At 48.5% G+C, this 15546-nt stretch overlaps 1 protein-coding gene across 4 annotated transcripts in view; it reads left to right on the top strand.

Annotated features, from left to right (window-relative positions):
• The first annotated feature begins 3127 nt into the window (after positions 1 to 3127).
• Positions 3128 to 15546, top strand: part of NR4A3 (nuclear receptor subfamily 4 group A member 3) — a 33754-nt gene continuing 21335 nt past the window's right edge. Inside the window, exons 1-6 of one of the 4 annotated variants that reach the window (XM_032307953.1) lie at positions 3128 to 3201; positions 4731 to 4904; positions 5806 to 5877; positions 7262 to 8250; positions 11960 to 12089; positions 12549 to 12721. In XM_032307953.1, the coding sequence (XP_032163844.1) occupies positions 7264 to 8250; positions 11960 to 12089; positions 12549 to 12721 (1290 nt within the window). In that variant the 5' untranslated portion in view covers positions 3128 to 3201; positions 4731 to 4904; positions 5806 to 5877; positions 7262 to 7263. Of the gene's footprint in view, positions 3202 to 4730; positions 4905 to 5235; positions 6226 to 7261; positions 8251 to 11959; positions 12090 to 12548; positions 12722 to 15546 lie in introns of those variants that run through there. The other 3 variants (XM_032307954.1, XM_032307952.1, XM_032307951.1) reach the window with 3 other exon arrangements.

Below are 15546 nucleotides of genomic sequence, written 5' to 3'. Positions count from 1 at the left end.
GGGGGGGCAACCATCAAAAAGTGAAAGTGCGAGCTGAGATTTCCATTTCTGCTGGGGGGGGGGGTGATTTGCAACAGTCAGTCCCGCTCAGCTGTTCAACACGTGTGTGTTTGTTTTACACACATTAAGTAGTTTCTGCTGCAGCGCGCACGTGGATGATGGATGGATGTGCACTCTTAGTTGGGTTACAGTGGGTCCAGTTAGGAAATCCACACCTTAGCTTAATGAAATAAGACCTTATCTTCCCGGAGCCATCTGCATCCCCGTGCGAAACACGCACTCAGCAAATGATGCGAGGAGGAGATGGATTAGCCTAGACGCTGAGGGCCAGCGAGGCTTAAACAGCTTTGGAACTGTTGCTTGAGGAAAGCGCAGCTGCACCTCAGGGAGTCTTCGGGCCGGTGCCTGACTCCTGCACCGGCTGCCAGGTCACTCGGAGAAGCTGGCTGGCGGAGCCTTCCCTTTCGGAAGAGCTGTCCTCTCCCTTACCCCCTCTCCCTGGCTCCATGCCTCGGGGCAGCCTCGGAGTCGCGCCAGCCGCACTCCTCCAACTCTACTCCACCCGAGCCTGACAGCTGGGCGGTCCCGCCTGACCCGCGGGCGGACCGCTGCACCCTCTAGCCGACTCGCGCCCTGGCGAGCAGCACGGCTGCAAAGGGGTTGGCGGCGCGAGTCCAAAAGGCCCCCCTGCCGGGGCTGGCCGCGCGGCGCAGTTTCCATTGTGCAGCCCTGAGAATGGTCGGGGAACGCGCGCGCGCGCGCACATGCACACACACACACACACACACACCCTCCCTCGCACACGCGGAACCGGCTGGGCCAGGGGAGGGAGGAGGAGGGTGACGTAGCGTCCCATGGCGTCACATTGACGTCTCGCATTCCAGGCACTCTATGGAGAGGCCGCTAGGGCTCCTGTGGCATAAATGACGTGCCGAGAGAGCGAGCGAACGCGCTGCCGGGAGAGCGGAGTCTCCTGCCTCCCGCCCCCCACCCCTCCAGCTCCTGCTCCTCCTCCGCTCCCCACACACAGACAAGCTCACACCCGCTCCCTCACTCGCACACACAGACACGCGCGCACACAAGCTCCTCACACACACTCCACTCTCTCCCGCGCGCTCACACCCCTCTCGCCCTGCGCCCTCGCCGGTGCCGAGCCGCGCGGCAGCCGGACGCCCCTCCTGGACTCACTTTGCAACGCTGACAGCGCCGGCGGTGGCCTCGGAGGTGGGAACTGCGGCGGCATCCTCCCCCCGGGTCGCGGCCGGAGCCAGGACGCCCGCGGAACCCCTCGCCGGCACTCTCCCATGAGTCTGGATCGCAGCATCCCCTGCCAGACGCTCACCACCTCTGGGAGCCGCTGGGCTTGTACACAGCAGCCCTTCCGGGACAGCAGCTGTGACTCCCCCCCAGTGCAGATTTCGGGGCAGCTCTCTAGAAACTCGCTCTAAAGACGGAACCGCCACAGCACTCAAGTACGTATGCGATTCGCCCAGTTAATTGGGGGACTTGCTAAAAAGTTGGCGCGCTGGGAAGCGTCGCTCCTGAAATTGACAACTTTGCGTGTGGGGTTTTTCCCCCCTCGGCTCGTCGCTCCGGTTTTGCTCGCCGAGCGGCCCGGTGGGTTCTGATGTGAAACTTTTCCCCTGTAGCGGGCCCGCGGGGATCTCTGGAGCTCGTGGGATTCCTCCCCCCACCCGAAGAGGCGAAAAGCCTCTAACAAAGAGGAGGACCGGGATTTGTTCAGTAGCAGCTCCAGCGATGTAATTCAGGGTATTTCGGCTCTAGTTGTCATGGTAATGATGCTCTCGGCGGCGGCGGCGGCGGCGGCGGCGGCAGCGGCAGCGGCAGGGAGTTGCAGCTCCGGTGATGAACGGCAGTAATTTTCTTGCCTTTTAACCAGGCTTGAAAATAGGGGCTCCGGTGGGTCCAAGTTAATATACCTAATGGTGACTCCCATCTGGTTGACTGGGAGGAAGCTTGGGAGGGAAGGGGCACGGGCAGCAGCGGCTGGAGTTCGCAAAGTCTCTCGGATGATCTCTGGAAAGAGGGCGTAATTGTAGGAATGTGGCTTATTGTATTGAAATGAGCCTGGGGCTCCGCTAGGCACGTCTGCCTGGCGTAGCCTACTTGCCCGTGTACACTTTTCCCTTCAGAGGTAATCGGGTGTAATTGCCTACTCCTGAGCCCGGACACGCGTGGGGATGGTGTTCGTTTCCTTCGGGCCTTGGCTTGGTGTGGGCATGTTTTACTCTTAACTGGCAGAACTCGCGCTTTTGGAGAAGTTGCTCTGAGTGTTTTACTCTTAATAGAAACAAATGAAAGTTCTCAGTGGTGAGCGGGGAGCGGTTATGAGAGCGCAGCCTAGGGAGAATGACGACCTAAGGCACCTCTCGAACCCGCTGGAAGCTTGGGTCAGGACGGAGAGAGAAAGCATTTGTCCCTTGAGTCTAAAGAACGTTCCTGGACATTTCCTTTTATTTATGCCTCCGGATTCTTGCGAGGGAAGAGCTGCAAGGAGTTTGGTGATCACAAATGTTGGGCTGTTCTCCCAGAGTCTTAGGGTGCCAGGCGAGAGGTGAATGGCAAATCCGTCCTGAATCCTCTATTTCTACGACGGAGAAATATTTTACAGAACTGAGTTGAGAGTAAAGAAAAAGCTGCCCAACGGGGCTACTGGGCACAATGAATGAAGTTGGAGCTCATTCGAGTTATCTTACCTGGATAAGGTGATCCTACTGTGACTATCTATCAAAGATTGCTCAGGCCAAGCCACCTCCACACCGGCTCCCTCCTCTCTGCACCCACCCACTCCCTTCCCTGAGACCGCGCGCTCGCAGAAATTCTCCCCCGCGGTTTGTCTCCTCTCCCTTGGTCTTTCTGAGAATCTCTGTCTTTCCCTTTCTGTCGGTCTCTCCTCCACTCCTACTGCCCCCGCCCAACCTCCGCCCCCGCTCCCCAGGTTTGGAAACTCCGCGGAGGAGCCCCGGTCACAATGGTGCGTTTCACGGTTTCCTCCACACACTTCACCACGGGGAGGGGAACATGGGGGTGTTCCTTTCGTCTGCCCACGAGAAAGAAAGGAGCTTTGACAGAGGTAGTTATTTCTACCTAATTTACAACCCCGAGGCTCAGTGCTCCCGGCCCCGGCGGCCGCGAGCCGGAGCGGCGGAACGTGTTTCCAGGCGCAGAGGCTTTGCCTAGGTAACCGGCCATGGGAGTGGGCGGGGGTGGGGGCGGTGGGGGGAGCGTTGGGGCTCTTGGCTCTGCTGCAGGAAACGTGGTGTGGCTCTTTCCGCGAACGCCCGGCGCTCGAGGGGAGCCCTTTCCTTAGGGAGACGCAACCTCGCCGATCCTCGGAGAAACACTCCGCTCGAAAGGACCCAGGGGAGGGCAGGAATGAGGGCACCTACTGCAGGAGGTGGTGGCAGGTTGCTGGAGACCCGTATTGCAAATTCTGGGTGGATGGGAAGCTCCTGTTATAGCCGTGGGAAGATCCGCCCGTTCCTGCGCTAGAGCGAGCGCAAGATTTCCGTACGATCGGCTGGGACAGGGCTGGGGCGGGGTGGCAAGGGAATCCCCCGTTTCCTGGCTTTCGAGGGCTTACCGGACCTGGGGGTTCCGATACCCCCTCTCCCTCTTCCTTCAGGCAAGCCGCTGGCGCAGGGGCGGCGGGGGACAAAACTTAACACGCCCCTCTCGGCCCGCGCACTCCCGAGGTTTTTTGGGGTTGTGTTTTGGTTTTTTTCAGTTTCGCCTTCCCAACCCTCGAGATATGAACGGGTCCAGGCAAAGGGGGCGCTGTAGACCAGAGTTTGGGGCAGTGGACCTTTCCCCCAAGGCCCGCGGACCTGCGATTCCAGCTACAAAGTTTCGCTGAGGCTGTGCGCAGAGACGCTCGCCCCGGAGCCGCGCTCGGCGCCCTCCGGAATGTGCCCCCTCGGGGCCGCCGGATGGCCCCGAGCCTCGAAGTCGCCCACCCTCAGGGATACCTCCTGCTGGGTGCAGGGGGCCTGCCTCCTCCCACCCTACCAGTCTGGAACTCCAACTGCCTGGTCCCCTTGTTTCCAGCGCCGGGCTGTTTCCACTGTGTCCTTTTGTTTGCTTGACCCCTGGCCCCCAAAACTCGCGGCTAATAGAAGCTAAGCTCCATTAGCATTTAGAATGAAAAGCGCAGACTTTCTTAATTCCCCGGGGCATTCACGCATTCGTTCCGGACCTTGTGCATTTCCTATGCAACGTGTAAATTCTGTATTTGAGGAGGGCGGGGTGGGGGGGGCAGTGGAGTTGGAAAATGACTATTTTCCGCTCGTGAACACTCACTGACTCCTCGAATTCGGTCGAAACTCTTCCTCAGGTGCTCTTTCTTTGGTTTTCCTGACTTGGCGAGCTCAGAACCAATTGTGGGGACAAGAAAGATCAATTCCTGGGCGATGACAGAATGCACGTATTTTTAGTCTAGATTTGGGTGCCACAAAACGGCGGTGAGCGCAGTGGGTGCCTGACAACCTTTCTGCGCCCCCCCCCCACAAGGAGGTGTGATGCTTCTTGCCCAGGAACCCCATTCACCGTAATCACTGCTTCTTTGCCCTTACAATTCTTTGTAATTAACGTAGCATTCATAGTGACTCCCCCACCACCACCACCAAACCACCCTCTCCCAATACGCCCAGCCCCGGCCACGACGACCAGCTTGGTCGCACTTTAAGCTCTGTCTCTCCCGGTGCCCGCAGAGCCTCCTGCGGAAGAGCGCAGTTCGGCAAGCCCCCGTCCTGAGCCTGGACCCTCAGCGGAGCCGGGTAGCACTGCCACCGCTTCCCCTCGCCGGACGTCCCCGCCTCCCACCCTCTCAGCCTCCGCTGGAGAGACCCACAGCCCCACCATTCAGCGCGCAAGATATCCTCCAGGTAGGTCTAAAGGCATGACGCCTTATTCCTCTCAGGCTGGGAGAGGTGGGGGCGGGGGTGAGGGGGATGCACACACCCAACAGGCGGGCTGTTCCACTTGCCCAGCACCAGGGCAGTGACTGTTGACCATGCATTTCACAGAACAGGTGGCCTCCTTGCACGAAGCTCCTCTGGATACCACACCCTGTTGCTACCTAGTAGAGCAGACAGATTTAATTAAGCGTTGCATTTCTCAAAAATATTTTTCCTAAAAAAAAAAGTCATACGCCAATAGATTAGGATCTTATTATACATTTTAATGTCTCCATTTTTGTTCTCCTTTTATATCCAGTTTATGCATGTAAGAGTTATGGACTCTCTTTGAGCAGTATAGAGCATTTATGTTTGTACAGAACCCAAATCATTTGATGCAGAAGTTTGGATTATTAAAGCTCAGAGGAAAAGAGAAAAAGCATTTGAGCTGAAAACCAAGGAGTAAATTCTAATTGGGCAAAAGAAAGGATTGCAGGTTTGACTTTTAACACCTCTTTATGCCTTTGTTAAAGAGATATCAGGTGCCTGGACTGTGTAATCACCAAAGATATGCAGATCAATAGAACTTAGGAGCAAGCAAACTCATATTCTAGCTAGAAACCCCAGAAAGACACAAAGAAGAGCAATGCATAGGGACTGGCAAGGGAAGATGATAGAAGATTAATGGAGAAATCCTAGAGGTGCTGAAGGAAGAATAGATGGAACATTGGGCAGTGTTCTTTCTTTTAAATCATTAACCTTTCATTTCACCCTAACAAGACAGCAGAATAAGTAATCCTTGAACTTCAAACTAGTGAGTGTTTTTAAGGCCCTTCTTGGAAAATGAAGGCTTGAACTGGCCTCTCCTTATCACCGCTTCTTCCCACAGGCCCTCATCACCTTTTTTCACGTCAAGATTTCATCCCATACACGCATGACTCAATCAGATTTGGAAACGTGGGTAAGAGAAAGATGTCAAAGGAAATATGAAGTACTCACTTTTTTTTATTAGTCACAACTTCTAGACCATAGACTCCAAACAGAGGTGAAGCACCTGCTTTCCCTTTGGTTCAGAAAAACCAACCACCAGAAACTGCCCCTTTTACCATTTCTAATTAACTATGGAGAAAGAGAAATAATAAGATTTTTTAAAAATCAGCCACTAGATCCAGTAATTTCCAAGGCCTTCTCATCCAGCTCACCTCTCTGAACTATAATAAGCGTCCTGGATACTGGTCACTTCAGGGGCTCAACATAGTCAACTGGCAGAGAAATTGAACCTACTAAGGAACTGCTTTCTTTTGCAGAGGTACTAATTCTTCTGTCATAAGAAAATTTGTAGGCTAACTCACCTCTTATAGTAGCTGTAGACTGTTGTCTTAAAACAGCCACTGATATATTTTATTAGTCAGAATTGGGGGATACATATATACACATATATATGTATATATATACATACACACATGTGTGTGTGTATGTATATATATACATATATATGTGTATGTATATATATATATATATACATATATGTGTGTATGTATATATATATATATATATATACTGTATACTGCTGAGAGCATGTTTGGTGGGTGTTTTGTTGCAGCTGCTGATCTTTTTCTTTGCAGATGGCATAAACTCCCCCGAGTCCATTTCCTGGGCCTGTGTTCCCACCTCTCCACCTAACTGGCTGAAGTCATCACTAGGGGTCCAGTTTGTGTAGGCTGTTAGATGTGTTTGGAGAAATGGGGAGGGGGTGGGAGAAAGCGACCACAACATGTGTGGGTAGGCTCAGTTGGCACTCATAAAATGTTAGAATGTCAGTCTTCCTTGGCCAGTAAGTCTTGCAAAGGACACTTTTTTTTTTTTTAAAGTAACTCAGATTTCTAAATCAATGCATGTGACTTTGGGGACTAGTGGCCTCTTTCCCCAAAAATAAACCAACAGAGCATTCACTGGCTTTCTTTTTGTCCTCCCAACTTGTGGCCAAGACCACCCCCAATTAGTTTATAGGGTTCAAAACCCCTTCATCAAAACATGACTGGGCTTATGAAAGAAGGAGTCAAATTTCCCAGATCTGGTGGAGAACAAAGACAAGAGAGAGAAGGTGGGCAGAGGTCCCCAGGAGGCCTGGTTTTGGCATCCTATGGCCCCTTAGTCTGTCAGGAATTCTGCTTTCTTCAAGGAAGAAAGTAAGCATGAAGCTTTAAATCTACTCTACCGGAAGGAGAAAAGGATGCCGCTTCCCCTCCCATTTCCCAGATGAGAGAGCAATGAACCCAGTGGTACCTGTCAGCCAAGAGAGAGTGCTGACTTGCTTCTGACAGACCCTTTTCCCTGTCCTGCAGATATGCCCTGCGTGCAAGCCCAGTATAGCCCTTCGCCTCCAGGTTCCAGTTATGCAGTGCAGACCTACGGCTCGGAATACACCACGGAGATTATGAACCCCGACTACGCCAAACTGACCATGGACCTTGGCAGCACTGAGATCACGGCCACCGCCACCACGTCCCTGCCCAGCTTCAGTACCTTCATGGAAGGCTACTCGAGCAACTACGAACTCAAGCCCTCCTGCCTGTACCAAATGCAGCCATCGGGGCCACGGCCCCTGATCAAGATGGAGGAGGGCCGCGCGCACGACTACCACCATCACCATCATCACCACCATCACCACCACCACCAGCAGCAGCAGCCACAGCAGCCCCAGCAGCAGCCATCCATTCCGCCCCCATCCGGCCCGGAGGACGAGGTGCTGCCCAGCACCTCCATGTACTTCAAGCAGTCCCCGCCATCTACGCCCACCACGCCGGGCTTCCCCCCGCAGGCGGGGGCGCTGTGGGACGACGCGCTGCCCTCGGCGCAGGGTTGCATCGCTCCGGGCCCGCTGCTCGACCCGCCGATGAAGGCCGTGCCCACCGTGCCCGGCGCGCGCTTCCCGCTCTTCCACTTCAAGCCCTCGCCGCCGCACCCGCCCGCGCCTAGCCCGGCCGGGGGCCACCACCTGGGCTACGACCCGACGGCCGCCGCCGCGCTCAGCCTGCCGCTGGGAGCCGCCGCTGCCGCTGCCGCCGCCGCCGCCAGCAGCCAGGCCGCCGCGCTCGAGGGCCACCCGTACGGGCTGCCGCTGGCCAAGAGGGCGGCCGCGCTGGCCTTCCCGCCGCTCGGCCTCACGGCCTCCCCCACGGCGTCCAGCTTGCTGGGCGAGAGCCCCAACCTGCCGTCGCCGCCCAACAGGAGCTCGTCGTCGGGCGAGGGCACGTGCGCAGTGTGCGGGGACAACGCCGCCTGCCAGCACTACGGGGTGCGCACCTGCGAGGGCTGCAAGGGCTTCTTCAAGGTGAGCGCACGCCTCCTCCTGGCGCCCCCTTCCCCTCTGCAGCCAGCCTCCTCTACCACCTGCCAAGTGAGCGTCCAAGAGGGTCCTTCCCCTTCCAGAAGTGGCATTATTATACTGTGCGTGTCTGTAGCCTGTCCTAGCACCTTCACACCCACTCTCTCAGAGGTTTTTAACTTGAGGTCCATGAACGGAGGCAGACCTGGACTCCAGGGAGCTGTGAACCTCCCGACTTGGCTTTACCTTATGAACATTTTTCTGGAGAGAGCCTTCAGCAGATTCTCAAAAGGATCCCTAGCCTTTAAAAAAAAAAAAAAAAAAAAATTCAGAAGCCTCATTGTATTCCTCCTCTGTCCATGCAGGGTATTGGAGGGGATGGGGTCTGTGTTCCAGGCCCTGGACATTTATATCTCACTTAATCCTCATATAAGAGCTGGGACTCTAGAAGCAGACAGACCTGAGATTGAATTCTGACCACCCACTAGCCATTTTTATTAATAGTATCTTGAAGGTAGGTATTAATTATGCTTGCTTCACAGATGAGGAAGTGGAGACTCAGAGAGGTTATTCAAATTATCCCAAGACACACACTCTGTGAGAACTCTTCGCAGGTCTGCACCAGCAGAATAAACAGGAGCAACTGGCTGGTTGCAGGCTGGGGCAGCTCCCTCTGTAGAAGACAGAAGCTGGGGTCTCACCGGTCCCCTCTATCTCTGTGCACACACAGTGCCAGGTGTGGACACTGTTCATTATCTCATAGACCCAAAGGAGAATTTTACAGGCTCTTTGGCTTCCTCCATATCTTACCCCTGAGTAGGCTGAGGCCTAGAAAGAGAAGCCCTGTGCGTTCTATAAATGGTGATTTAGTGGCATGTTTGGCTGTTCCCGCTGGTTTCCTTCAACACTTGGGGTCAGTGCTCTTTCTACTGTTGAGGAAGAAGAGGCCTTGTTTTCTTGCCACTCAACTTTTGCTACTGACTCCCAGACTTCTGCAGACACTTAATTCTGTGCCACCCTCTCTACTCCCTTGGCCGTTATATCAGGCATTTGCAAACCCATAAATGTTCTCGCACAAAAGCCACTCCCTGGCCTCCAGGGCCTGGCAGAGTGGAGGGAAAAGGGACGCTAGATGCTGATTGGGTAACTGGTATTTGGAGGCCAATAGAATATATCTGGGAGTGGGAGTGTGCTAAAATTGGAGTCAGAACACTCAAATAGGAGTCCTTGATCTGTCACCTACCAATCCAACATACCATGTTGAGCATGGTATGTCTTTCTAGGCTTCCATTTTCCAATCAGGTGAATAAAATTCAGAGAAGGGCCATGAGTATCAAATTAGATAAAGCAGTTATGAACACACTTATTTAAAGGGCCATAAAACAGTAGTTCGTTATTAAATGAAAACTACCAAGTATTTATTAAAATGCACATGTGTGTGGATTGGTATGCCTACCAGCAAGCAACAGTTATTTTTGATCTGGGGTTAGACATCATGCGACTAATTAAATTCTGCAGATAAATGAGAAAATGCTTGTGGAAAGACTTTGTAGTATGTCTAGTGCCATATAGGAGGTATGCAGAAATATAATGTTTTAAATGTAGAACCCTCAGTTTAGCCATTTTTTTTTTCCTGTCTGAACTGCTCACGCTTTACCAGGGTTCTTTCCAAGTTAACCACATTCCTGTAGCAGATTTCATTTTCACAGTATTTCAGTGGAAATGCTGAAGGGCAATGAAACAGGCAGCCAAAAAGGGTAAAAGAAAGAAAAACAATTAAGAGAAGTACGATTAACCCACAAATATAATCACTTCTGAATAATTGAGAGTTAACCAAAATACAGGAGTGGTAATACATTCCTCGTCTAGAAATGTCAATTAAGTGTTCCCCAACAGCGTCCTTTTCTGCAGCAATGCCTTGAAAACAAATCCATACTCAAAAGGGGGGGGGTAGGATGGGGGAGAACCACCCCACAGATCTGTTAATTAAAGGAACAGGAGCAGGTTTTACCCAGTGGCTTTCTACCATTAAATTGAATTCTTTAAAAATGTGACATGAGGTGCAGTTAATGATGAGAATTCAGTGATTGAACCATAACGATCTCTCCCTGTCCTTAAACTGTGCAGACACACACAAATATGGGGAAGGTTTCAGGTTATTGGGAAGATATATACCTGAAGCAAAATGCCACCAGCACTCAAACTGGCAGGTAGCCTTGAGGATGATGGCAAGAAAGAGAGTTTCAGAAATTACTGCATGTCCAATGAAAGAGAGCTTCATTCAGGAAACATAAGTTTCCTACCCTTACAGACTGTTGAGAATTTAAATGCTGGAAACTCAGAGATGTGTTTGTGTTTTGGAATTTTGCATTTTAAACTAAATGGATCTGGCTTTGGTAGATTTTTAAAGTCGTAGAAGCCATTTAGAAACCATTCCCGAAAATGAAATTAAAAGGTGATGGGGTGAAAACTAATTCATGGGGCTTGAGAACTGCTAAAAGTAAAAGATTATTGGAAGTGAATCTAGAATTTTGGACCCAAAATAGATCACCAATCCTAAATTATCTGGGTTCCTTCCTTCCTTCCTTCTTTTCTCTCTTTCATTCTTTCTTTAATGCGGTCCAGGCTTACTAAATAAATTCCAACTTTCTGCTCTATTTGGAGTTGTATAGATTCAGGTAATCTCTGAATAATTTCACCCTAAGTAGTAAATACACATCCACTTGTACAAATTTTTTTTAATTTTTTTAATCATTTTTTAAAATCTGGAGCATAAAACATACTTCATTATTTCTCTATGTGTCATTTTCAAATTATATGTGATGCTGAAGAATAAGACATCATTTTATATCCAAGTCTAAGGTTTATGTTGTATTATTTACAATATGGCTATTTTGATGTCTATGTCAGTAGTCATTTACGAGATAACCTATTAATAGGAATTTTTATTGAAAATTTATGGCTCTCATATTTCCTTTTTTTTTTTCTTTTTTAATCTTTTTGTTGGGTCGGTTTTTTTTTTTTTTTTGGTGTGGTTTTTAGTAACCAATTTTAAGATTTTACTTTCAAAAGTCAGAAATCATCAGTTTACCCTAGATCTCCTCTTAAGAAAATATTCTCTTAATATATATTATCTTAATAACTTAAAGATAAAATAAATGATATAGACAGATTAAGCGATAGTTATTTTTTGCATAAAAACATTTCCTATATGTTTTAACTAGTCAAGTCCTGATTTTGCTTTTTATGATTTCATCTCTATTGGGGAACAAAGCCAGTTACTGTGATATTTGACTTACAATAGTGATAGCCAACAAAGTACATCCCAGATAATTTTGATTTTATTTTAATAAGGTCAGCAATAATCAGGGGAGTGGAACAAGTAGAAAATTGTTCCCAAAGGGATATTAAAAGTGGAGATAATCTAATCCTCCAAGGTATGATATGTTGACCTGGTAATTTCAGATATGATTTTATCATTCAGACTTGGGTGTCTCCTGAGACTTGCTTCAGAACAATCCGAGATGATTTTCATTGTCAGCAGCTAACACTAATAAAATTGTTTTTCCTGCAGGCTAGCGTGTTAGGAAATTAAATTTATCTAATTATACGAATTGCACTGTCGCTTTTCACATTGTAATTAAAATACATCTTGTCAGGTCCTACCTCTTTCCAGAAACTATTAGTTGACTATCTCTGTATTGTGTTTTCCCAGAGAACGGTTCAGAAAAATGCAAAATATGTTTGCCTGGCAAATAAAAACTGCCCTGTAGACAAGAGACGTCGAAACCGATGTCAGTACTGTCGATTTCAGAAGTGTCTCAGTGTTGGCATGGTTAAAGAAGGTATGGATATAATGATCTTTATTCAGCTTGCGTATACCTTTTCTATCACTGAGAAAAATGTTGATACTCATGTTGGGATGGTGAATTTTCCTAGTTGCCTTTTCTTTCCAACATTTTACTTTTATGGTGTGTATTACCATTTAAAAATAGCCGAGGACTACTTATTCTAATTTCTCAAAATCAATAGAGAGCTTGTGTACATACATCTCTGTTCTATTTAAGAAGGAGACTTTCAGGGCTAATTCATTACCAGATGTAAGTATGAGTGATTTTTATGCTGCTTGTTTCAACTCTCATTAAATCATTGTGGGGATAGAATTCCAAACTCATTGCCACTTTTAAATGGTTGGTCTCGTTAAGAATTGCTCCACTGTAATGTGTTTTGATACTTTTTGGTGATTTATGGCTCTTTATGGATATCTTTGAAGACATTTTTTTCTTTCTTTCTCTTGGCATCAGTTGTCCGTACAGACAGTCTGAAAGGGAGGAGAGGTCGGCTGCCTTCCAAACCAAAGAGCCCATTACAGCAGGAACCTTCTCAGCCCTCTCCACCTTCTCCTCCGATCTGTATGATGAACGCCCTTGTCCGAGCTTTAACAGACTCAACACCCAGAGATCTCGATTACTCCAGAGTAAGTTTTATGATGTCCTGCTTTTCGAATGAATGATCCGGTCTCTGTTCATGATACTAGTAACATGAGTTGATTGAATGACTTTGCAGCTGGCGCTGGACTGAACAGTTTTCATACCTTTCCTATATTTCTCCCTTCATTTAGCAATTCTGGTGCATCTGTTGTGCCCAATCATTTTTGCCTTATTGGGTCTCTAAATGCCTTAACAAATGACTCTGACAGTGCTGCACCTGTCACACCATTGTTGCAGAATTCCTGGTGGTTGTGTCGATGAAAATCTGCACAGGTGAATTGCGGTGTGTAGGTTTCTTTCGTGGTTTAGAGGAAGGGACCAACACTTTTTTCATATTGTGATCAAACCATCTGGGTGAGCCTCAAGTTACCCCTCACCAGTTTACCCAATTGCATCAGCACTGATTGACCTGCTGCTTATTCAGGGGATTAGACCACTGATGGAGAGGAGCGAGTTCTGGCCTTGACATTGGGAGGTGTTGGGGGTATCGGGATGGAACGCTGCCTCTGCTGTTCCCTGCCAGTGTCACCTGGCTCCTGCTCATGGCTTTCTCATCCCTACAGTGGAGATGATTATAATATTTAACCCCAGAGGGATGTTTGGAACATCAGTCACACAGGAATGATGGCTTTGAAAACCGTAAATGAGTACCAGTACTGTTATTTAAGTCAACCAAAGCATACCACTATTTTTATTTCTCATAAGATGTGGTCAAATATCATCAGTTTGAACTCTGAAAATTCCCAGAAATTTGTATAACACAGAGAAGAACCATGAGAAGGGATTTTCTGAGCAAATGTATCAACATCACTGGACTCAGAAAAGCAAGCTTCTAATAAGACAGGGTCTCACCAGAGAGGGAAAGGAAGGAAAAATACCACAATTATTGGGTTATTTCTGCACGCTAGACATTGTAGTCTATTGTCTCGTCTCACCACTTAAAGAACCATGAACTACAAGGATAGTCCCCCACTCTCTAACCCAAGAAAACTTAGAAACACAGTTTACACACAGATGAGAGAGAAGGGCCAATCCAGGGATCTCCAGTTGGTTGATCTGGCTTGGCAGCGACTACCAGATTGCCCTCTCCAGGTCTAATCAGTATTTCAGACTTCTGATGGAAGAGCTGGCAAAAAGTGTGTGTGTGTGTGTGTGTGTGTGTGTGTGTGTGTGTGTCTGCTGTGTGCCCTCCTTCTGGGCTGCAATGCTGACAGAAATGAAGGGGTGATTGGTAAACCTGCTGCGATCCTCCCTCCTTCATCCTCACTCTCATTATAGGCTGTGAAGCTTCCTCTCCACACCTAATCACAAGACTTCAAATGAGAAGCATGGCAGACCCTTAGCACCAAAGGTTGAGGACTCTTATTCTGATTACAAGTAGCATCTCTTAACTAAAGTCAAGTCTCAAATAATAGTCTAACAGAATAATGCAGTGGTTAAGGGTTTAGGCCGTGGAACCATGCAGACCTAGAAGAAAATCCCAGCACCGTCATTTAGTAGATGCGTGACCTTGAGCAACCAATGAAACCTTGTAATGCCTCAGTTTCCTCATCTGTGTTATGGAGTGATAATAATAATATCTACTTTCTGGGGTGGTCTGTGAAGAAGAGTCAATAAGATGATACTTGTCAAAGCTTTAGCACAGTGCCCTGTACATTATCTCCCTGACCAACCTTTCTTTCTTTACCATTTGTTTAATGTTTGAACTACACATGATGGGTAAGGTAGCCGTACCATTAAGGTAAGCGTTATCACCTATTTCACAGATGATGAGTTGAAAACTGGGAAAGGGTAAGGGAGTGACATGCCCAAAGTCACATAGGTGACATTTGTCAAAGAGAGAATTAGAAGCAAAGGATATTGGACCCAACACCCCAACAATCTCTGGGGACCCACGGACCCCAAACTCTGTGTTCCTAGATACCATGCTTCACCATGTCTTTGGTTTCAACGAGAGTGGGTGCTAGAAAAGCATTCAGAAATAATGACCTCTCCTCCCTGAAGCACCTTTGGGCCTCCCCACATGCAATTTGTCTGAATTCATGAAGCTGCTCCACAGTGTCTACGCCGAGCCTGTAGGACGGTCTGACGTTGTTCCAGGCATTGGAAATCACTACTGATGGTCAGTCCAGAGAACTTGGGCCCCCAGAGTGATTTTTTGGCCCTAAATTATCCAATTATTGGCCTACGTGGCCTAATTAGTCATTCAGTGGCAAGCCCTCCCCAGCACTTTGAGTTGTCCCAGCTGGGAACTGTCTCCACACGGAAAAATCAATCTAGTGTGTTTGCTTGCCTCTGCACTATTCAGTGTGTTAGACTAGAGTCGTCATCCTCATCAACAAACATTTATCCAATTTAATTGTTAGCTTTGTCCAAAATAGCAGATTGACCATGCCAGAGTCTGGGTCACATTGATACTACCTTTTGGTGCCTTGCTCAATTTTGTAAAGCATATTTATTTTAATTGCATTGTTTTGGAATCAGGTTGAACCTCATAAGTTGGATTCTCCTGCTTTTAGATTGCTTTACAAAATTATCAAAACTTGGACCAAAATCAATTAAATTAAAAGACTTTTTAAAAATACAGTGAGTTTTCATCAAAAACTTGGATGAAGGCATAGAAGGCATGCTGATCACATTTGCAGATGACAGAAATCTGGGAGGGATCGCTAATATGATGGATGTCAGTATCAACATTCAGAGTGATTTCGACAGGTTGGAACAAGATGGGCTGAAGCCATCACGAAGAAAGTTAACAAAAATAAATGTGAAGCTCAGCATTTAGAATTTCAAAACATGGGAGAGCCTTGGC

The sequence above is a fragment of the Mustela erminea genome, chromosome 12 (assembly GCF_009829155.1).
Source record: "Mustela erminea isolate mMusErm1 chromosome 12, mMusErm1.Pri, whole genome shotgun sequence".
NCBI lineage: Eukaryota > Metazoa > Chordata > Mammalia > Carnivora > Mustelidae > Mustela > Mustela erminea.
Note: the sequence above shows the minus strand (reverse complement) of the source record. Positions and strands in the feature narration are given on the sequence as shown.